The 24,071-nt window shown below is 42.6% G+C and overlaps 1 protein-coding gene across 9 annotated transcripts; it reads right to left on the bottom strand.

Moving 5' to 3' along the window:
- Positions 1-3,690: 3,690 nt before the first annotated feature.
- On the bottom strand, positions 3,691-22,447 carry esrra (estrogen-related receptor alpha). Of its 9 annotated transcripts, none has more exons than XM_058415634.1 (9): positions 22,004-22,447; positions 21,523-21,609; positions 19,186-19,298; positions 10,643-11,037; positions 9,967-10,083; positions 9,755-9,868; positions 8,298-8,465; positions 7,495-7,764; positions 3,691-6,715 (listed from the first exon to the last, which is right to left on the bottom strand). In XM_058415634.1, exons 4-9 carry the CDS (start codon positions 11,028-11,030, stop codon positions 6,462-6,464), a joined length of 1,311 nt encoding a protein of 436 aa, XP_058271617.1. In that variant the 5' UTR covers positions 11,031-11,037; positions 19,186-19,298; positions 21,523-21,609; positions 22,004-22,447; the 3' UTR covers positions 3,691-6,461. The 9 variants fall into 9 exon arrangements, with proteins under 9 accessions (XP_058271617.1, XP_058271615.1, XP_058271614.1 ...); XM_058415632.1 differs by having other exon boundaries at positions 10,643-11,035; positions 19,183-19,298; positions 22,004-22,446; XM_058415631.1 differs by lacking the exon at positions 21,523-21,609.
- Between the last annotated feature and the right edge of the window lie 1,624 nt (positions 22,448-24,071).

Genomic DNA, 24,071 nt, shown 5'->3' with positions numbered 1-24,071 from the left:
GTCTGTCTGTCTGTCTGTCTGTCTGTCTGTCTTTCTGTCTGACTGTCTATCTATCTATCTATCTATCTATCTATCTATCTATCTATCTATCTGTCTGTCTGTCTGTCTGTCTGTCTTTCTGTCTTTCTGTCTATCTATCTACACTACTCACAAAAAGTTAAGGATATTGGGCTTTCAGGTGAAATTTCAGGATGCACCTAAAATGCACTATAACCTTTACAGATGAACTTAATTTGACCTTCTCTCCACTTTTGAATGCACATGTCCAGCTGTTCAGTGTTTCAGTACTTTTTGCATAACTTGCTGTTCTCTAACAAGGTGCTTAATGGGAAAATTCACAACTGGTGTTTGATCCATGAATCGACCAATAAATTTTCTGGTTCAATTAGAATTGGTATTTAAACAGTCCTCTTCATCATGCTGTTCACATTTTGACATCATGAGACCAAGACCACACCTAACAATGGATCAACAGTACCTCACCATTGCGAGGCTTCAAACAGGATGTTCTCAGAGGGAAGTGGCCACTGAATGTCATCAGCTGGTTGTGACAGAGAGACTGGAAGAGTCACAGAAAGGCATAGAAGTGGACGTCCTTTGGCCACATCCCACGTTGTTGACCGCTTCATTGTGAACAGTGCCCTGCAGAACCGGATGATGAATGCCATTCAACTCCAGGCACATTTAAGGGAGGTGAGAGGCACCCAAGTGTCACGTCAGACCATTCGAAACCGTTTACATCAGGGTGGTCTGTGTGGTAGATGACCTCCAAGGGTACCTGACCACACCACCAGGCACAGGCGTCATCGTCTTGCATGGGCCAGCTGGACGAGGGACCGGTGGGCCTCAGTGCTGTTCTCTGATGAAAGTCGATTCATGTTGAGCAGAAATGATGGCCGCCAACGATGTTGGAGACGTCAAGGAGAGCGCTATTCATCAGCCACTGTTGTGGTGGTGTTACAGTCTGGGCAGGTGTGTCCACTCAATACAGAACTGCCCTACATCTTGTGAATGGTACAGTGACAAGCCAATACTACATGAATAACATCATTAATCCAGTCATGAGCCTGCATGAACAACACAGGCCTAATTTCATCTTCATGGACGACAATGCTCCAGCTCATCGAGGTCACATCATTAGGGAACGGCTGCTGGAGGCTGGGGTACCTCAAATGGAGTGGCCTGCACTTTCTCCAGACCTGAATCCCATAGAACACCTATGGGATCAGCTGAGTCGCCGTGTAGAGGCTCGTAATCCTGCACCCCAGAACCTCAATGACCTGAGGGCCGCCCTTCAAGAAGAATGGAATGCCATGCCTCAGCAGACAATAAGTCGACTGGTGAACAGCATGAGACGTCGTTGTCAAGCTATAATTGATGGTCAGTTATATCACATGACAAATTATTGAGACATTGACATTTTTTGTTGTGGTATACCCACCACTGTTGTTGGCTTTTGTTTCAATAAATTGTTTGAGATGAGGAAATCACCATTGCGTGCTTCTACTTAAATGCCCTACTTTCATGATATATCATCACTGTTGTGTGAACTTTTTACATTTTCCATACATTTCACCCAAAAGCCAAATATCCTTAACTTTTTGTGAGTAGTCTATCTATCTATCTATCTATCTATCTATCTATCTATCTATCTATCTAAAGTACAATGCATTTCCTCCATTCAGTGTCACACTGATCTGTTCATCAGTTTTTTTTGCTTACCAAGTTTCTGTATCATCATCTGCAGCCACAGTGACGTTAAACAAGACCAGTCATCGATAAAGAACCAAGAGGTACAAGCGATACCTTCTCATATCCTCTGAGTGTTGTTCACAGTGCACGTTGTGGTCAAAAGTCACTTTCTAGTGGTTGAAGCTTGAAGTTCAGTAAACTGATCTCGAGCACGCTCTGATGAAAAGGTACGAGCGGGTGAAGAGCGAGGGTGGGATATGTGTTTTGTACGTTTTGGGGAAAAAGCAACAACCTAGATTTATTAGGAAAACATGTACATCTGTACGTTTATTCATGCTGCACTCAAAACTGACCTGAATGACCCCTCTAAGAAGTTCCTATCTGCAGACACTTATGTTCTGTCAAAGGTTTGGCAAACTTTTTAATGAGTACAACATTCTTATGCATCAGCAAGCGTTACTGAAGCGAATGTTAGTACTGTGTTTTTAACGGGTTTGTTCATGAACTCAAGGAAAAGCCATGTAGTAAGGTTTCAGTCAGTTTCCTTACAAGTTGCAGGAACAGATCCACTACAGATCCTACCACAAAACCCTAACATTAATCCTTGAAGATTTCTTACGAATTGCTTTGCGTTAATTGTTGGAAAATCTCAAGAGTGAGGTCGTCTTGACATCATTCATTTAGGGGGGCAGCACTGTTGCGTGGGTTTACTCCGGGTACTTCGGTTTCGGTTTCCTCAGACAGTCCAAAAACATGTACATTAGGTTTATTGGTAATTGGTTGTTTGTCTATATGTGTGGCCCTGTGATGGACTGGTGACCTGTCCAGGGTGTGCCCAAAGTGTGCTGGGATAGGCTCCAGCAGATCCCCGTGACCCTAATTAGGGATAAAGCGGGTATAGACAATGGATGGATGATTCATTTAGCTACACACCTGATAAAAGCATTGCTTTTGTTTAATGTGTGCCTTTACAATAATCTCACCGGGTGACTATACCACCACAGTGTTCTTACACCCTGAACCCCTTGAACCAGCAAGTTTACCACACGTTACCACCCCCCCCCTCCAGAGTCGGAAAACCCCCCCACACGTTTTGCACTTCACAGAAAGCAAGCGAGACAGTAAGAAAGGACAGACCAAATGGCAAATTCTGACGTGTGTTAATTTATTACAAAACACATGACACCGACAATATCTTGAAGTACCTAAGTTCCTGTGGTGTTTTAGTGTTTGCCTTTTTAATCACAGTGATTCAATAAGAACAAAATTGCTGAAAGAGTCACTACTGCAGAACCATCGAGCGTTTACGAAAAACGGGGAAAAGAAACAAAACGGAACAAAACAGCACACAGAGACAATCCACAATCATTATACTTAAAACCCACAGAAAATAAAAACGACCAAATAATATTAATAAACATCGGCAAATCGAGTAAAAAATAGAATTTAATCTTTTAAATACAATATTTTTTTTTTTTTAAATACAAACATTGATTTGTTCTTTAACCTTATAAGCTGTATTTCTCATTTCTGTGGATTTTTAACACTGTTATTACTGCTGAGGTTTGATTTACAGTAGGTCACTATACAGAGAAAGGTGAAAACAAGAGTTTTGGTAAATTCTGGTATTGCTCATTTACATAAATATACACAGACACACTAACAGCTACCCGTGACTTTAAGTGATTTCTAAAACGGCGCGTCACCCACCGACGGGTGTCCCCGGGAATCTCATCTAACGTCGACAATTACAAAATGGCATCATACAATGTTGATAGTCGATGAAGACACTAACGCATTAGAATTAGATTAGCTAATATTATCATCATTAGAATTATTATTCACACAAACATTGACATTGTTTACAGCTTCCCTTGAATGGACCCAGACATCTATAGTTTTTGTACACATTCTGCAACGTGACCAGGAACAGAGACCCCTGTTTATCTCTGTATACAACAGACTGAAGTGGGTTTTTTTAGTGTTGATTAGGTTCAAAAAGAAAGAGAGAGAGAGAGAGAGAGAGAGAGAGAGAGTGCCGGAAATGGAGGAGGAAATGTTTAACGCCACACGTCGATTGCCTGAAATCTGCAACATTATTATGATTATTTCTAGGTAACATTCAAACACATTAAAACATATATCTTTCCCTGGCTTTCGTTATTCTTCAATAGTTTAGCACTCCATGACAAAACTGCAAAGAGAGAAAAAAAAACGATAACAAAACAATAAAAAGTCATATTTTACAACATTCAACTAGATTGCTTTATTTTAGTACCAAGTTTGAGGACATGTGTAATATGCGGAAAGTCTATATGTTTCAAGTCAGTCAAACTTGGACAGACCACAAGAGAGGAAAAGAAACTCCAGACTAGAGCATCCATGGCACATTGGGCTGGGGGGTTTTCCTACAAGATGATCAGCTTACTTTTAATTGGAAATCGTCTACGGAAAAAATAAAATAAAATAAAAATCCAAATCACAGCCTAGAATTGCCTGCGTAATGGGATGCGGGCGTAACTTGCACACACGTAATCGTCACTAGAAACGTACAGTGAAAAGCACCCTGAAGACACACTGTAATCTCAGAGGTCTGAATCTGTTGGATTTAGTGGTTCGATTTTCTTCTTTATTCTCCCTTGGCCTGGACAGCAAGTTGGCTTTTCTTCCTACTGTTGAGTTTTTAAAATGCAAAAATGAATAATAATAATAATAATAATAATAATAAAAATAAAAAGGTAGCAGAGTTGTAGGGCTCTGAAAATGATTGCATATAATACCAGACAAAGGTCTGTAAAACAAACACACACAACCCCCCCCCCTCCCAAAGAAAACAACGGCTCGGAAACAGCAGTGAGCAACACGACATCCATAAAAAGTTCCGAGAACGGTCATGGGCTGTGAGGGATTTTTACACATACATTATATTGTGAGGCTCTTCATGTTGTACCAAGTGTTGCTCCGATACAGTGAAAGTCTTATGCCTTACGTCGGTCACGAGGATTCAAGTTTCACTCCATCTAGATCCTGAATCCCGTCAGTCTTTCAGAGGGAAGATTCAGAACGGCTGCGATCGGTCTCGGTGCCGTCTCCTGTGTGGGCTCCCAGTGTATAATATTGTATCGGTCACGTGGAGAACTCGTGACATCAGGTGAAGCCTTGAGCTTGAGCGCCAGTTCGTGCTCGATCGGGTGGATTAGAAAACAACGTCTTTTCTGTCCTCGGCACAGCAGCACACTCCGTATACAGAACCAGCTGGCCTTACAGGGCCCGAGGTGGCTCTTTTACCCTGATCTAAATGCACCAATGCATCTGTGCGCTCACACGCTGCACAGAAACACACACACACAAAGTTCAAGATTCTCTGGCTGTGGAAGTGACTGCTAAAATATAAAGAGTGCATTACTGCGTAAAGAAGAGTGGAGTCCTGTTTGACAGCATTTCCCTTTTGTGTACCACGACGTTAGAGAACTTAAACGGAATAAAAAGACTCGAGTCAACAGCGCCCCCTCTGCACGGAAAAATGCATGACTTGCACTTCTCATACATATTGCTTTAAAATATATTGCATGTTTATAGCATGTACTATATTTCTGCTCCTGTCACACGTAACTCCTAATTTACTACGTCCCCTGTTCACCCTGTAGGTCTAACATTCCTGTACATGTCTTGCATATTTTGATTCAAACCGCAAAACAATCTGGGTAAATCAAGAAAGTACCTACATGTTACAGCAAGTACTAGCACATGAAACGGTCCCCTCGTGCACACACACAAACAAACAAACAAACACGCTCACACACACACACGGGACTGCTAAAAGGATAAAACATGGCTCTTTATGAGGTCACCTAATGGATTACTGTATTGGTGTGGTGTTTCGTATGGCTTAGCTATAGTTTCACAAGAGGGCACTACAGGTGATGGTTATTTCATAAAGGAGGAACTAAGGAGGCATTCACACTGGAGGTTTAGCCTGAAGCAGAGCATGAACAACTGATAACGTGAAAGCTGTCATTCGGACCAGGAAGCAAACCCCGGGATTAACCCCCTAGCAGATGATGCGAGTTCGGTTGCACCGGAACTGTGCGGTGATTCCTGTGAACGTGAACTTGTTTTCAGATCCCGTGCATGAGTTTTAGCTGATCATGACATGATTAGTTTCCACAACATACGTGTACCATGAGTGGCAGGGAAACGTCGTGGGACATGGAAGCGGTGAGGAGACTTACTGTGCATGATAGCACCTAGCAAACGGTCTTGTTGTGTTCTCCATGTGATGCCATAAGTTGAACGCAAATGCACCGGGGTTCGCTAGGATCACGTGGGTCTGAAACTCAGATACAAACATGCGCAGTGTGAAAACCACCTGAACATCACCTCCATCGCACCGCTGTAGCCCCTAAGTGTTACACTGATGGAAGGTCCCACTTGTTAAAGCAATCAGTAGGAAACTGTGTGATAACTAACTCGTATCCTTGTATTTTTTGGGGGAAAATCATTCCACGAATCGAGTGAATGTTTTCGAGTGACATGAGAAATAAGTCCAACGAAGAGATCACCTGTCCTGCTGCTCGATATCGAAGCTTTCACCTACGAATGATATTTGATGAGAGACTTTTGACTTGCCTTTCAGTCACTGCACTTGCTTTTTAAAAGCTAGAAAATGTTTCTTCTTCTTAAAAAAACAACAAAAAAAGCCCGACAAGATTACTTTCTTCCTTTCTTTTTTTTTTTTTTCTGCTGACCCGGTATTCAACTCGCTCACTCTAAGGGGAGTCCATCATGGCTTCCAGCATCTCCAGGAAGAGTTTATGCATGGGCACCCCTCCACGGGTCTTGATACTGTAGAAAGTGTTGAGTGCGCGGTTGGCTGTTTGCCGGAGAAGGGGCAGCGTGAGGAGAAGACGGCCGGCACGCTGCGGGTCTTCTGGACGCTGCTGCACCACCAGCTCTAACAGAGCCTGGTGCAGGAGATCTCTCAGCTTTTGCACGGCTTCAATGTCCTCTATGTAGACCGAGTCTGAGACAGGGAAAGAGAGAGAAGGAGAGGGGGAGAGAGAGATGGGTGTGAGCAACTAACCAAACCAGACTTGGACAATAGGGGTTTGCTAATACGTGTGCTAACACATCCGGTGAAGCGGGATCAGAGGTGTGCTTCTAAAATCAAGGGCCATCACATGTGACTTGTAGTATTTGCATAGCAAATAGAAAGGCTTTGGGTGTGGGGGGGGATTTGAACTGGCTGTTTACAGTAAAACCGATGTTGTTCAGGTCACTGGTATCTACCTGCTGGGGGCAAAATAATCAGTGGGCAGCATTGTTTTTTACAAAACCGGACTGGTGTGGGTTTGGCTCATGAAACAAAATGGTTGACTATTCTTCCGCACTACATTTTCAAGGAAAATAATTGCAGGATGAATCATAACAGGGCAGATCTTCTGTAATATTTGGTAGCAATTACCCTATCCAGTATATACAATAAAGTTGTTATAACCTTTGCACAAATCAGGTTGCTTTATTGAAGTGTTGAATTTTATAATCGTTTTATTATTGTATTATTATTATTATCACTGATATGATCGAAGGTGTGATTTTTAAGCTATTCAAAAGAGGCCAAAACATTTCACTAACATGAAAGTATTGGCACCCCTGTTTTCATTTAGCTGAGAATTTAACGTCGAATTTTACTCATGGACTAAGCAGTTGCATAATATCCACTACTCAAAGGCAACCAGGTGTAATAATGAATCAGGTCGTTGTTATCTCATGTACAAGAGCGGAAATGATAAAGCTGCTCACCTGAGTTAGTAAGAGCGATAGCCTTGAGCATGACAAACTCCTCACGCTCCAGCTGCAAGGCTCTAAAGCGACGTGCCAGCTGGCAGATGGCTGCATTGAGCTCCGTCAAGCCAGCCACACGTGACATCTCCTCATCCAGCACGAAGTCTTCAGCGAACACCACCTCATCCTCGCAGCCCAGAGAGCGATACGCCACCCCGAGCACCAGCACCTCCAACCATACAGACTGCAGTACAGACATCTGGTCAGCCAGGGACAGAGAAAGAAAGCCTGTATGGATCAGAGAGAGAGAGAGACGGGGGGAAAATGTTGTTCGCAATATTATTGTTTTGAATCAAACAACTGTAATATGAAATTCTGAGCTGTACACTGTAATTTAGAGCACTCTTTAAAATAGCATGGAACTAACAAAAGCCATGGCGCTCACTCTCTCACACCTTTCAGGAAAAAGCCAGGACAGCTCTCTGTTGGTCTTGATGGCAATTAGGTGAAAAACTTCCCACACACTCCATTCCCACCTCCAGCTACTCTCTCAATCATAAGTCTCCTTTCAGCAGGCACCTGTTTCTCCACAGCAAGGTGTGTGATTACTCAGCACTCTCTGGTGCTCGAGACATTTCGGTTCTCTCGGCAGGAGGGGCCGTTCGAAAACAACAGGCTGACAGGTTCTCTACCTTTACACTGCTTTTCCAGCTGGTCTTTTTAACAGCTTGAGGAAATGCCAGCCTATTATCAGCACCTTCAAATCTAAACCTTCAATGCTTTCAACGCTGCACCCCTTCCCTCTAGGTCTGCTTTCTCACCTGGGACATGTTTGGCCCAGCCAATGATGACGACGAGTTCGCGGTCAGCGAGGTCACACAGCGTGGTGAGGGTGCGCTGAGCCGTGTCGGGCTGCAGTGGATCCGGCATGGCGAACAGCTTCTCAGGCTCGGCTACCAGTAGATGTGACACAATGATGCTGGGGGAGCCTGGGTAAAAAAAAAACGAACAAAAAAAAAAAAAAAAAACACACACACACACAGCAAACAGCTATAAATCAGGACTAGAAATAACACAGCAAAAGATAGGTTTACATGAACCCTAATAATCTGTTAATAATCTTAATTTAATCTTTACATACATACAGTATTTGAGGAATTGGTTTGGGGAATAATAGTCTTGTAAATAACTGTTTTTCAGAGGTTGGCCCATTGGTTCCAGTAAAAGGAATTCTTAATGCTTCAGCATTCCAAGATATTTTGGACAATTTCATGCTCCCAACTTTGTGGGAAAGGTTTGGGGATGACCCCTTCCTGTTCTAACATGACTGCACACCAGTGCACAAAGCAATCTCCATAAAGACATGGATGAGTGAGTTTGGTGTGGAGGAACTTGACTGGCCTGCACCACAACCCGACAGAACACCTTTGGGATGAATTAGAGCGGAGACCTCGAGCCAGGACAAAACTGGGACGTCTGCCTTTACCTGCACATGAATGTAATATGGAGTTGTCCCACCCTTTTCAGCTATAACAGCTTCAACTCTTCTGGTATCCACAAGTTTTAGGAGTGTGTTTATGGGAATTTTTGACTGTTCCTCTAGAAGCGCATTTGTGAGGTCAGGCACTGATGTTGGACGAGAAGGTCTGGCTCACAGTCTCCGCTCTAATTCATCCCAAAGGTGTTCTATGGGGTTGAGGTGCAGGCATTCACTATTGAATTCAATAGTGCATCTTGAAACAGAATGGCACATGACATGAACATCATTTGTTTAATAAGAATATTTAGAGTATGTTTTGTATAGAGGACCAGCAACTTATTTGACACTGATATTTCTAAACATGTACATTAGATTTTCACCAGAGGGGCAAAGTTTTAGAGGTGATGTTTCCCTATTTTTCCCTCAGTTTTGATCACCTGCTAATTCCTACCCACCCCCTAATGATGACAGCTACCAGCCCGGGGAGGGTGAAAACAAAATGATGTGTCGTGTGAAGCCAGCCAAGTGCATCTTTTCAAACTGCTGCTCATGCTGCGTCACAGGACAGAGATAAAGACACACGGAGGAAAGCGCAATCTGCACTCTTCCACATACATGAGCTTACAGACAGCTCTGATTGGCTCCTGTAGCTGTAACTGACAGGCGAGACGGAATACGGGTACGCGTGGCCGATTACGTTCCTCTCAAACTTGAAATCTCAGGCTGAAATCATTTGCTTACTAAAAATCTTTGAATCTAAGCGTGTCCAGTGTTTTTCATATACATCATTTTATATACCTCTTTCCCCTTCTTTCTTTACAGGTATTGGTGTGCTCTGGTACACAGCGTTCTCCACTTCTGGTCGCCTCTTGTACTTCTGCCTGCCTCCTCTCACCCGGTCCAGACGAACTCCTGCAGCAACACACACACACACATGTCATAAACAGTTATGTTACACAGCACAGTGCATTGACTTTGATGTAAAGGCTGTGTTATGTTCATTTTCTTACCCTCTTTGAGCATGCCCACTTTGAGGCACTTTGTAAAGCGACATGCCTGGCAGGCCTTCCTGCGTCTCTTGGTGATCTCACACACGTTGGATGCTGGACAGCTGTACTCAATGTTCCCTGTGAAGGAGGTGCAGATAGTTAGGGATAAAAATAATGCCACTTATTTAGGATATTTCTTCTTCATTCACATACGGCTCTAGCTCATTAGTTACCTTTGACACGTACTGGCAAGTTATATTTAGGCTGCATACAAGATGTTTTGATTTTCTTCTTAACCACCAGAACAGTAAAGGCTCAGAGGCTTAGAAATGTGCTGTATTACGTGATTAACAGGTCATGCTCAGAGGACAAAACAACCCTAATGGTAGGTAGAGTTCTGTCCCAGCTATTTGCATGATAGTAAAGCTGAATCTTGATGAACGTTTTAATTAACAGTAATAAACAGTAGTTATACATATAACAAGCTAAGCTATTTAAGACAAGGCAGATTAGGTAAGTTACAATATGCACATCACCTGAGATGCTTTTTTTATGTATATCAGCAATAAAAATGCATCAGGCAGCAAATTCTGTACAGAAAATGCCTAGTGTGAATACAGCCTAAGTAAAGTCTTTATATTTGCTCTCATTTATATTAGCTAAACTATTATTCTTTCTGACAGGCAGGTGCACTCACCTTGGATAGTTCTCTTGAAGAACGCCTTGCAGGCTTCGCAGGAGGCCACACCATAGTGGTAGCCGGAGGCCACGTCGCCACATACGAGGCAAAGCCTCTTAGGAAGAGTGCTCAGGGCATATTTACAGCGCCCCCCGCTGCTACCTGTAGAGCCCTCGTCTGCACCATCACCTCCGTCCTCTTTAAAGTGGCAGCGAAGTGCCGGGCTGTATACAGGTGAGGAGTAGCGTACAGCTCCTTCCCCGCGTATGCCTCCTCCACCGCTCTGAGAGGAATCGGATGAGACGCCTCCGGGGCTCGTCCTCCCGCCGCCGCCTCCGCCTCCGCCCTCCGGACTGCTGGGCTCAGCCTTTATGTGCAGCTCTGAGCGGCGCTCTCTGGAAGACATGATACCTGTGGGGAGAAAAATAGAAAGAGAGGGACTGAGCCTGACATATGTAGTTAATGATATACTTTCAAGACTTCTACCATTCCTGGGAAATTACTGGGAAGACACGTGAACAGATTACTGGGAAAAAATGTGTTGTGGGGAAAAAAGGATGGTTTTATAGTTATTTATCCTACAAACACTGTTACGGTATATGTTTTAAAAACAAGGAGAAAAAGTCGACGAAGAAGAAAAGCATCATCATGGCAAATACGAAAAAAAAAAAATCCTCATTAAAAATATTCCCTGAAATCTTTGAGTTATGGTGATGCAAAAGTCTAATGTCAAGGCATGTAAGAATGTCCCAGATTTTGAGTGTGAAAACAACCATATCTTCAGTGTCAACACAAAAGTAATAGAAGGTCACGGAAACAGAAGCTTCCTCAAGCAACTACAACCACGTTTAACTGATGATTTTGTCGAGTCCGGTCGCCCGTAGCTTTACTATATGAAAAGTTTTGAATATCAGTTCATACAGTTTAAAAGACCTCAAGAACCTGGCATTCATAAGTTGGTCATACATGTCTGTACAAGCTGCAGCATTCAGAACAAGACATAAATGTGCAGTTAGATCAATTAAGCCTGCAGTAAGCCTGCAGATCCATTCAAATATCCAGCAGAATTATTTTAATCTGACAGGAATCTAGAAAGCTAGGCATGTGTGTGCAGAACATTGAGAGAGAATTCTGCACAAAACGTCGGCTCATAATCCCCGGCACAGTGACCTCGGCCCGCACCAGATTAGGGTCATTAATCTAGTGAGGAGGAGATACAATCCTACAGAAGCCAGACAGAGACAGGCGGTCTCCCAGGCACTGGAGCTCATCCTCATCTTGCCCTTCCTCATGAAACCTGTGACTCATGGCACCCTTTCCCAGAAACTGCTGATCTTTCAAAACTCTTAGCTAAGACATTACTAAACACGATATTACACAAGACAATCACGCTGCCAAATGGGAAATATTGCTTTGATAGTGGCTCCTGATGACAGCGATTGCCGTAGAAGCTTGGCAGAAGTAGATTTGTGGACTCCCAGGTGGCTGTGGGATTAGGCTATTAGCTGCTTCGTGTCCAGAGCCTGAGAACGATGCGGGCTCTCATCCACTCCAAACCGTTTAATAATACATATCACCACTGGTGTATACCACCACAGCCACTGTGGTCGTAAACCAATATCGCTTGTTTTGGTGTCAACACGATGAAAATGAAAAGCGGGTCCTTCTGAGGATAAGGGATGTGTTTATAAAGTCAATGCATTGTCGGAGCACACTGTGGCTAATCTTAATTACAGTGCTGTTGCTGGGACACTCGGGCTAGTCTGGTTGTCAGAGCTCATCACTCTGTCCTCTTACCTCTCCTGCCTCACCGATACAGCTAATAAAGGTGGACATAATGACTGACACAACAGATGATGGTGTGCAAGCATGACACTGAAAAAAAGGATAAAGACTCACAAACCCGGATAAAAATAAGACATATGCAGATGTGAGGAGTGAAGGACAAGAAATCCCTGGACTGGTAACGACAGGTCTGCCACCTCATGCTGTTTCAAACAGAAAGTGTAGTAACAAGGGCAAAATGGTAAAAATTTCACACTCGCGTCAGAGTGATAGAGTAACACACCGGTGTAAATGGGTCAAATTTAATACAAATGGATTTGATATCTACCAACCAGGCTCACGTGTTTCCGCCAAGACAACTGCATCCTTTTGAATCACTGTGCAGTGTAACACACACGAAGGGAAGCACTACCAACCCTCTTACTTATAAATAACCTATGCCAGCGATTGGCTAGTGGCGCTGATTGACCGGGAGAGCAGAGCATGCCAATTTTGCTTCCTGGCTCATGGCCACGGATGGCACCATCAGGAATCGAACTAAAGATCATGAGTGTTGCGCCAGAGTACACCATTTTAACACTAACCTACTGTAGTGTATTTTGGGATTTCATAAGCAGACTCCACTATGCTTTTGGAGATGAATGGAAAAGTACAAAACTCCTTAAGCAGGCCACATTAAGACAGACATTTATTGCAGGCATTTATTTCTTTTGGAAAAAAAAAGCCAGCAGTGAAAAGCCTCAAAGCCTGTTCGCCACACCACTGATACACTGATAGGTAGAGACGAAGACAAGATATGTAAGAATTTGATGAGAAAAATCATTGCCAACAGATGTCATCTGCAGTCCATGCATACATGTGAGACAGTGAGAGAGATGGGAGTGAACTCTGGGCAGTGTACAGAGTGTAACTATGGCCCAATGCTCACAATCTGTGCTCCACCGCTTGCACAACCTGCTGAACTTTGACATTATACCCTATCACCCTTCCACACATCTCAACCTAAGCATGCTACACTCACTGTAATGAAAGGACACATGTTCAAACACACTCAGGACTGCCTTCTATTAATGTGCGGTATTTATCAACATTTTAAATACGCACATACACGTACGCAAATACACAAGTGAAGAGTTATCATACCTGAGAAGATTTAACACCTCAGAGCTGGGTAGGGCTGGGCAGCATATCAATAAATATGACAATATATACATACACTGACCTGGCTTAACATTATGACCCTTTGCCTAATATTGTGTTGGTCGCCCTTTTGCTGCCGAAACAGCCCTGACCCATCCTGCACTGTGTATTCTGACACCTTTCTATCAGAACCAGCATTAACTTCTTCAGCAATTTGAGTAACAGTAGATCATTTGGATCGGATCACACGGGCCAGCCTTTGCTTCCCACGTGCATCAGTGAACCTTGGCCGCCCATGACCCCTGTCGCCGGTTCACCACTGTTCCTTCCTTGGACCACTTTTGATAGATACTGACCACTGCAGACCGGGAACACCCCACAAGAGCTGCAGTTTTGGAGATGCTCTGATCCAGTGGTTTAGCCATCACAATTCGTCAAACTCGCTCAAGTCCTTACGCTTGTCCATTTTTCCTGCTTCTAACACATCAACTTTGAGGACAAAATGTTCACTTGCTGCCTAATATATCCCACCCACTAACAGGTGCCATGATGAGGAGACCATCAGTCTTATCCACTTCACCTGTCAGTGCTCATAATGTTACGCCTGATCGGTGTGCAAGCTAGACAGTCCTAGAAGAGGGACAGAAAACAGACCCTGATGTCCGTTTCCATTTAATTAACATCTTTGAAAGACAAACTTGCAGAAAGCTTTTAAAGAAATCTACTTCGGACATTTGACCTTGCTGTGACCTTGAACTTGTTTGGAATAATTCCAAAATCGAATCAGTGCATCTGCTGGTTACAGTGACCAATGCATGGACAAAACATTAATGTCTCCACAACCAAGATCGATAATGAACCTATTCTTTGAATAGTGCATAAAATAAATATGAGTGCTGAGTGAGTCTGTAAAAATAGTTTTCCTGGTTAAAGATACGGATTAAACGATTTGCAGCAATGCGTCGATTTAAAAGACGTTATCTGAAATTAACTGAATTCATTCGTTATTACAGATTAGAATAATTATAAACAGATGCAGATAAATGGTTTGATAAAATAGAGCTCACATTTTTATTTTGCCTATAACTCTGATACTTAAAATGATTCATAAATGATTATTAAGCCTACCCAAGAAGGTGGGTTACATATCAATCATTGTAAAATGAATCTAATCTTATTTTACCAGATTCAGAGGTTGAATTAATGATCAAATCGATGCTTTAGGACTCGAAATCATATCCTGTGGAAGGCTGAGGGTTAAACCCCGAGTTAAAGGGGTCTCTAGAGGCGATAAGTCTAAGAATCTCTGATTTGAAGAAGAATACTTACATTTACGGCATTCGCCCTTATCCAGGGCCACTTACAATTAATCTCATTTTATACAACTGAGCAAGTGAGGGTTAAAGGGCCTTGCTCAGGGGCCCAGCAGTGGCAGCTTGTTGGTGGAGCTGGGCTTTCGATCTCACAACCTTCTGATCAGGAGGCCAACAAAGCTACCAAATCCCCAAATATGTCATGCAGCGGCGGTATTTAGACCTATATATAGAAGAAAAAGCTTATAGCTCTGATAGATAGATAAATAAATATGACACGTTTATCTAATGGGGTGAACAGAAGGGGAGACTGCATGAAGTGAAACTGGAGTATATGAGGGGGGGAAACGTGGCCACAGAAAGGCAGGCGATAACATCACATGTCTGAAATGCTTTTTAATCCAGAATAAAACGCATGAACCGTCACTCGGATTTCTGTGTGCATGAATAGAGAAGATGCCGGTTGATCAAATGGTGCATGGAAAAAATCTCTACTGCTGCTTTAAAAAAACGACCTGATGCAAATGAACAGCGCAGCAAACCGTGTGTGCGCGCGCATGCATGCATGTGCGTGTGTGTGTGTGTGTGTATGTGTGAGAGAGAGTGCTCTGGGTTCGACTGAATAACCTCCAGAGAAGTTCAAACAGCCACCACAGACGTGTCACTTCCACTAACCTAGTTAACAGTTAACACGCGGGTGATAACTTGCCCAGGTCTCTCATTCACCTTTATTAAACCGACGCTAGCTAGCAAATTAGCACGTCATGTCATGTGATATCAGTCTTACACAGCGGACCTCACGCCATTTCGTGCTCCTGTGCCGAAATATTTAGCAACCCCCGGATTTATATTCAAAGCCACAGACAAACTGTTGACCCTTAACAAGCTAGTAATGTAGCAGCAACAACAACAACAACAACAACACAAGCTACCGTCACCAAGCAGGCTCGCGCTAGCCAAAGTTAGCCTAGCATACACGGTGTGATTGCTAACTTACCTCCCGTACCTCGTTGAAAGCAGCAATGCGTAATAGATTTCCTTACTCTGGCCGTCGTGTTTGCTGACAGATCGTTTGTTCCTCGGCCCCTTGTGTGTAAATTTTAGCGACGGAAATCCAACTTTGTGTGACATAAATCTAGTATCCGAGTTAAGAGCATTGTAAACTTCACTTTTTTTCCCCTTCACATGGGCTGTACTCATTGGGTATTATGCAGGAAGGGAGAGGAGGAGCAGCTCACAAACCCAGCCTGACTGTTTTGGGTTTTTTGGCTTTAACAAACAAATAAATAGGTAGTAGTAAAATTCTCTACTGGATGAAAATTAGATTCTCAGCCAGTCGTCTGAAGTGACCTCGCTTTGCAACCATGGTTTGCAGAAAAGCATCTCAGCATGCACAAAACCACACTGACCTTTGTATCAGTTGCCGTGTACACTGACCAGGCATAACATTATGACCACCCGCTAATATTGTCTTGGTCCCCCTTTTGCTGCCAAAACAGCCCCGTCATGCACTGTGTATTCTGACACCTTTCTATCAGAACCAGCATTAACTTCTTCAGCAATCTGAGCAACAGTAGCTCGTCTGTTGGATCGGATCACACGGGCCAGCCTTCGCTCCCCATGTGCATCAATGAGCCTTGGTCGCCCATGACCCCTGTCGCTGGTTTAGCACTGTTCCTTCCTTGTTTCACTTTTGATAGATACTGACCACTGCAGACCGGGAACACCCCCACAAGAGCTGCAGTTTTGGAGATGCTCTGATCCAGTGGTCTAGCCATCACAATTTGGCCCTTCATCAAACTCGCTCAAATCCTTACGCTTGTCCATTTTTCCTGCTTCTAACACATCAACTAAGTGAAATATGCATTATGTTTATATACGCTATACAAAAGTTTGTCGACCCATTGACGGCCAACAATGGTAGACATGGTTTGCCAAGGCCGATAGGGATAAACTTGAGTGGTAAGAACTGGAATGGCAGCTGTGCCCCAGGCCTCCTCACCTGTCATCAGAGCCTCACCCCACTAATGCTCTTGTGGCTAAATGAACACAAATATCTTCACAGCCACACTTCAAAATCTAGTGGAAAGCCTTCCCACAACAGCGAAGATTATTATAACAAAAAGTGGGACTAAATCTGGAATGGGAAGTTCAAAAAGCACATATGGGTACGATGGTCAGGTGTCCACATACTTTCGCCCATACGGTGTATATATTTGCATGTACATGTACATAATATTAATTTATACCTCTATGCTATTATAGCTCATTTTAATATTGATAGCTCATTCATCGTCGGTAAATGTTTTATCCGTTATGCAGGATAATGGTGGATCTGTTAATAATGGGCCTGAATACCCTGAATGGGATACTAGTCCATCACAAAGATCACCATTCACACACTTATTCATTTACATTTATGGCATTTGACAGATGCCTTTATCTTGCATTTACACATGTGCTCAATGTTGTTGGTACCCGTCCACTGAAATAACTTGCAACTGAGAAGAGTGATGATAAATAGAAAATTTACTGAAAATTGACTAATGGTAATCAGACATTGCTTTTGAATTGTGGTTCAACAGAAGCATTTTAAAATGCTTCTGACCTGGATAAAAATGATGATAAAAATAATTTGACCACAGGGACATGTTATACTGACTACTGTGGATGTCTTCAAGCTTGCAATCGGTCAGTCTGCCTATTTTAAGGGTGAAAAGCAGTCACTGTGCTGTTTGGTATCATGGTGTGCACCACACTGAGAATGGACCACAGAAAGCCAAGTAGAGAGTTGTCTCAGGATTTGTCTTAGAAGGACAATTATAGACAAGCAGGTTAAAGGTAAAGGCTATAAGACCATCTCCAAGCAGCTTGATGTTCCTGCGACTACAGTTGCACGTTGCACGGGACTGTAGCTAACCGCCCTGGACGTGGCTGCAAGAGGAAAATTGATGGCAAATTGAAGAGATGGCTAATACGAATGGTAACCAAGGAGCCCAAAACTTCCAAAGAGATTAGAGGTGAACTCCAAGGTCAAGGTACATCAGTGTCATATCGCACCATCCGTTGCTGTTTGAGCCAAAGTGGACTTAATGGGAGATGACCAAGGAGTGTCCACTGTTGAAAGCAAATCATAAAAAAGCGAGACTGGAATTTGCCAAAATGCATACTGACCAGCCACAAAGCTTCTGGGAGAATGTCCTCTGGATAGATGAGACAAAACTGGAGCTTTTTGGCATGTTCACAGACGCTAAAATGAAGCATACAAAGAAAAGAACTCTGTACCTACTGTGAAACATGGAGGAGGCTCAGTTATGTTCTTAGGCGGTTTTGCTGCCTCTAGCACAGGGAGTCTTGACTCTGTGCAGAGTATAATGAAATCTCAAGACTATCAAGGCATTCTGGAGCGAAATGTGCTGCCCGGTGTCAGAAAGCCTAGTCTCAATCACAGGTCATGAGTCCTCCAACAGGATAATGACCCAAAACACACAGCTAAAAACACCCAAGAATGACTAAGAACTAAATATTGGACTGTTCTGAAGTGGCCTGATCTAAATCCTCTTGAACATCTGTGGAAAGAGTTGAAACATACAGTCTGGAGAAGACACCCTTCAATCCTGAGACAGCTGGAGCAGTTTGCTCTCGAGGAGTGGACCAAAAGACCTGTGGACAGGTGCAGAAGTCTCACTGAGAGCTACAGAAATCGTACCATCATTTTTGCCCAGGTTGGTTTCATTAGTTTTTTTTTTAATGCTTCTGTTGAACCACAATCCAAAAGCAGTGTCTGATTTTCATTGGTCAATTTTATTTATGATTAATTTTGTCAGTTATTTCAGTGACCATTGTGGGTTTTTCTTTCTTTAATGGAATGATACCAACAATTTTGTCCACGTGTGTATCTCTTTAATACAACTGAAGAGTTGAGGGTTAAGGGAATTTTCTCAAGGCAGCTCTGTGGTCTTAGGATTTGAACTCACAACCTTCTGATCGGCGTCTTGATCACTGAGCTACCACTTCATTCACACTTAAGACCACCAAGCTGCCCTTTAATCATAACTAAATGTACCAAGTTCCAAAGTATCGATGTATTGAAGTCGTCAGAAATTTATTCACAGCCCATAAACCTAAGAGCACTCCTTCTAATTGTATTATTATATTAAATGTTTTTAATACTCTGTAATACTCCATTTGACCCAGTCAGAACAAATTCCTTGTTTTTAACATCCTTTAAACTTCTGATTTAGATCATATACAGATGGAGATCTGAGATTCCTGTTCTCTAGTCTAGTGTATTGGAATTTATTTGGAGAGATGCCCTACCTTTTTTTTTTTTGCTTTTATGTTCAGCCCCACGTGGGCTATGAACAATGTCCACTCACTTCCTTTTGTCTTCAGATGTGTGACAATGGGTCAGATTTCTCCAGCCATCAGGAAAACTGTAAAACAGAAACAACCCCGATTGAGTGACTACACATGGACTCATCTGACTCAAGCTTGTAAGGCAAACACTTTGGCTTTTCTAAAACATTTACAAAGATTACACTTAAAGTTCTGACTTTTTCAGGCTTGGCATTCTGTCAGTGTCATATATCACTTAAAAAGAAGACTACGTCACAGGATATATTCAGTATGCACTCATAACTCATGCAGGGCTGAATTTGATTTTCAGCGTAACAGACCCTCTGTCTGTCTTTCACACTGCATCAACACCATTAGACAGAAAATGCTGACGGATGCGGAATGTAGGTTATTTCTTCATCTTTCTCAAAGGCAAACATTTGCTGCTCTTGCTTACTGTCATTCACACACCCTTTGCCCATGTCAGGGGGACATACTCCCTCTCTCTCTCTCTCTCATCACTCACTCACTCACTCACTCACACACTCATACACACACACCATTTCTGCTTGCAATACCCCCTCCCCTTCTACAACACATTCCAAAGGTCAAAGTCACATGAGTGCTTGAAGGACAGACGAGGCAACTCACTCTATCGCAGTGCATGCGCATGCAGAAAAACACAGTTCCACCTGGGTGATAATTTACCCAGCTTTAAGAGATACAGAGAGATTATAGATGTTGACAACACAAAGAAAGTGAGGGAAAAGAAGAACCACAACGTAGGAACTCAATTATATGAACATATTAATACTTGTAAAACATTTCCTTTAGAGGACAACTGTCATTCAGTGCAGTTTGTCGCTGATAAATGCTGTCATTTTTTATTATTATTTATTTTTTGCTTCATGGTAAAATGTTCATTCGAAGTAGGAACAACTTTGAATAAGTACGAATACTTAGTGGGACCATATGGAAGTGTCTCAAAAGGATTGTTTTTACCAACGCAAGTATAATTAAATGGAATTCACACATGCAAACAATGCCAAGATCAAGGAGCTTTAGTACTCAAGTCAGGCGCAAAAGTACTCGACTTTGTGAATTTAGAGTAACGACCCGGCAAGGGATCTTAGAAGAGATATGCAGAGGTGTGAACAGCAGACTCTTCTTAGATCTACACCAACCATCTGTTTTTATTTATTTATTTATTCAATGAACAGCTTACAATTCTTTCATACTTTTCCTGTTATTACTATAATATATGAAGAGACACTAATGTAATGTTAATATAAAAGATTCAGTGGTTACAGAGGCTGAAGGTAAATTGATACAACAACAAATGTCAATTCATAAATTTGCATTTGCCTGACTATTAACAGCCCAAAACTTGAATTGTTGAAAATATGATTATATATATATATATATATATATATATATATATATATATATATATATATAAAATATCAGACCACTGATTTAAAATAAAGGCAAAGCTTTAATCAGAAGTGATGCCCAGAGACTCGGGCAAAGAGATTAGTTTCCAGAAGGCAGTTTTATTCCGTATATTGCTTTCATACGGAATGAACGCCGCAGAGAAATACAGCCCACTGACATTATCAAGGGAGTAAAGAGAAAAAGTGGCACGATGCCCAAGGTGAAGGAGACGTACGAACCATCAGACTGAGAGATATTCACAGCAATCACATAAATGCGTAGTAAAACTTCTCACATCACACATGCAGCGAAGTCACAGATCGAACTGATTGCCTTATCTGAAGGCCAGCGTGTAAAACCAATTCACAGCAGAGATATGAAACAAGGGTTATTAGCCTTCTTGTTTTTTTTGGCTAAAGCACACGTGCAATGAGAGCGTACAGCAAAGATTGCCAAAGCAGACTTGGAAAGGTGACATTGCACAGTGAACGGTGAGAGGTTCATTTCAAAAATTGGATTAATGCTTCTTAAGAGTAAGGATTCCCATGTCAAGCCCAGTCCTTTGGACGACCAGAACCATCATGTAAATCAAGTGAATTTCTTTTCCGGGTTTTTTTTTTTTTTTAATAGAAAATATGCAGAAGACTCCTGAGATTTGTATAAATGACCAACCAGTTCTGCATATCACTTTTATTATTTATAAAAAAAAACTTCTTAACCAATGAATGGTAGCGTTTAGTTTTAGTAGGTCAAAGTGGACTGTGCAATACTTTGGAGTGTCCTAAAGTGCCTGCTAAATGAATCAAGACTATCATTCATTATAAGTCCTCGACAGACTCCTGCAATTTCTATACACCAAAGATACATTTTCATTGAATGTCAGGTTACCTCATGAGGCTCTGACGTGGGTCTGGGTTTATTTTCGGACCTGCAAACTGAAGGCCAATGGGAACTGACCAATGTAGTGGGAAGGAACTGTACACATTATAATGGACTAAGGATTAGGACAACATGATCAAGGTCAGCACGCATCAACACACTGCTCCAGCCTATGCGGACTTTCTTCTTTACTTTACACACCGTGCCCCTCCTACACAACTACAGGAAGGGAGGAAAAAACAACAAAAAAAAAAACAAACATCTGGCATATTGTTATGAAGGACTTTTGTTATTTGAGGTTTCAAAGAAAATATATACATATATATATATATTTAGAGAGTAAACTTATTGATGTCCTAGACACTGTGGACAAAATAGATGATTAGATAAGTGCAGGTCATTAGACACACTAAGTGCTAAGTGTGTATTAGATTCGAGATTAAGCTATTTCTGCATTTCTTTTTTTTTTTTTTAAATATAAGCTACTTACCAGCATTTGTGGAAAATATATTGCCGAAGTCGTTATGGGTGACAAAGGTGCAAGTCTCACGAGTCGCGTAACATCTTCCAACACACTCCGGTTTTAACGCACGCACGCGCGCGCGCGCGCGCTCGCTCGCTCACACACACACACACACACACACACACACACAAACGTTATATCTTTATCGTGGCTCCGGGTGGCGATCAACTTTAATCTCACAGCAGCTTTCGGACTGGAGCTCGAGACTAGAGACTACGCGCGAGACATGACACCTGGAGATCTTCAATGCAGACCAAGAGAGCGTGTTTTTTAATCCAGTGCTTGTCCGCTGGAAGGCTTTCTGAGGTGCTTATAAAGCGCTTTCGGTTGCCACTGGAAGCCTGGATTCTGTCTTCCGCTGATCCTGATTACGTCCGTCCTCTCTCTCTCTCTCTCTCTCTCTCATTCACTCACACACACACACACACACACACACACACTCTCTCTCTCTCTCTCTCTCTCTCTCTCTCTCTCCTCCCCTTCTCTCTCCGTTACGTCCTTTTCCATGCCGCTTTTCGTCATCAACGCCGCAACGCCGGAGAGAACCAGAAACGATTCCATATTGGACACCGAGTGCACTAGGTAGGGTGCAGAAGCTATTATTACACACCCTATCTAGTGCGCGTGTGTAGGGAGCGACTCGGGATTCGCCCTCTGGCCTTCACTGGAGTCTGTCTGCTTTTGATGAAAAAAATTTTTTTTCTTGTTGCTTAACTGGCATGTTTCTATTTTCAGGTCTTTAACAAGTAAAAGAGAGAGAGAGAGAGAGAGAGAGAGAGAAAGAAAGATAGTTTTCAGAGCGTTAATACTGTAGTTGACTGGGAGACATGTGAAAGCCGATTTTATTTGATCATGGATATGAAGTAACTGTAAAAGGTCTGTGTGCACAGACTTGAGTTACAAAATATCACTTATCGCATTCAATATTCATCAGACGCTTGTTACAAAATGCTTAAAGGGGTTGTGTAATTGGGCTTAACTTTCGGTTCGAAATGAACGCATGAGTTGTTTCTGACCTCACCTCCAATTTACATTTACACCTATAGACAATCATGGATCCTAACACACACACACACACAAATGGTCTAATTTGTGCGATGTGGGCTTGTAGATGGTGTTGTAATGCGGCAGAATGTGTTTGGTAGGGGTTGTAAATCCCGCATGGCTTTAGATGGCATGGAAAATTCTTGGTCTCGTGACACTGACCCAGCTCTGCGGCCTTCCCCCGGTCAGCTGGCTCGACTAAAGCACCAGCAGCTTACACACTTCACTCCCCACAGAGAGTGAGCAGACCAGAGGAAACAAGCCTGAAAAGTCTCCAGTGCCACTGGTAACTCGAACCGGAAACACAGGCGCGTGCTGTTCTCCGTGAGAGACGGGGGGAAAAATGACCTCGGCGATCATGAGGCTTTAGTGGGGGGAAAAAAGAATCCTTAAAAATACCCCGGATCTACCGTCGTAGGCATAAAAATTGATAGAAGATGAGTCATCTCTGGGTATGCACGAATAGAGTAATAAAAGAGCTCTATATAGCCTACAGGGGAGGAACGCTGTGTTCCCGGTGTCATTGAGAAGCGACCTTGAATTCAAGGTCATCCATTCCCCGACGCCGCATAGGCTATCCACCGCATTTCAGCGGAAGTGCTCTGTGCCTGCTGCATTATGTCCACAAAGAGAATTATAAACCATGTCACGACAGGAGATGCCTTTTATTTTTTATTTATTTATTTATTTTTTACCCATCTGCTTTGTGTGGTTCAACAATGCAACACAAATCAACACCGGTTCCCGCATTACGCAGGGGTTTTTGTTTTTTGGTCATTTTTGGTATGACTTTGCTGTGTGGAGGTCCTACATGCCTGTCCTGACTCTGGGGTCATGACCCCAAGACAGGTGCAACTATACAGATACAAATAGTCACACATGGTCTATAAAAAAACGGGAAGACAGGGCTGTAGTAGGCGACACTATCCAGTTTCCTATTTGTCTCCAGTAGACCAATATAACACCCAGGCACGTGCATGGTACACAATGC

The sequence above is a fragment of the Hemibagrus wyckioides genome, linkage group LG18 (assembly GCF_019097595.1).
Source record: "Hemibagrus wyckioides isolate EC202008001 linkage group LG18, SWU_Hwy_1.0, whole genome shotgun sequence".
In the NCBI taxonomy this organism is placed as follows: Eukaryota; Metazoa; Chordata; class Actinopteri; order Siluriformes; family Bagridae; genus Hemibagrus; species Hemibagrus wyckioides.
This window is presented reverse-complemented; position numbering and strand designations above follow the sequence as displayed.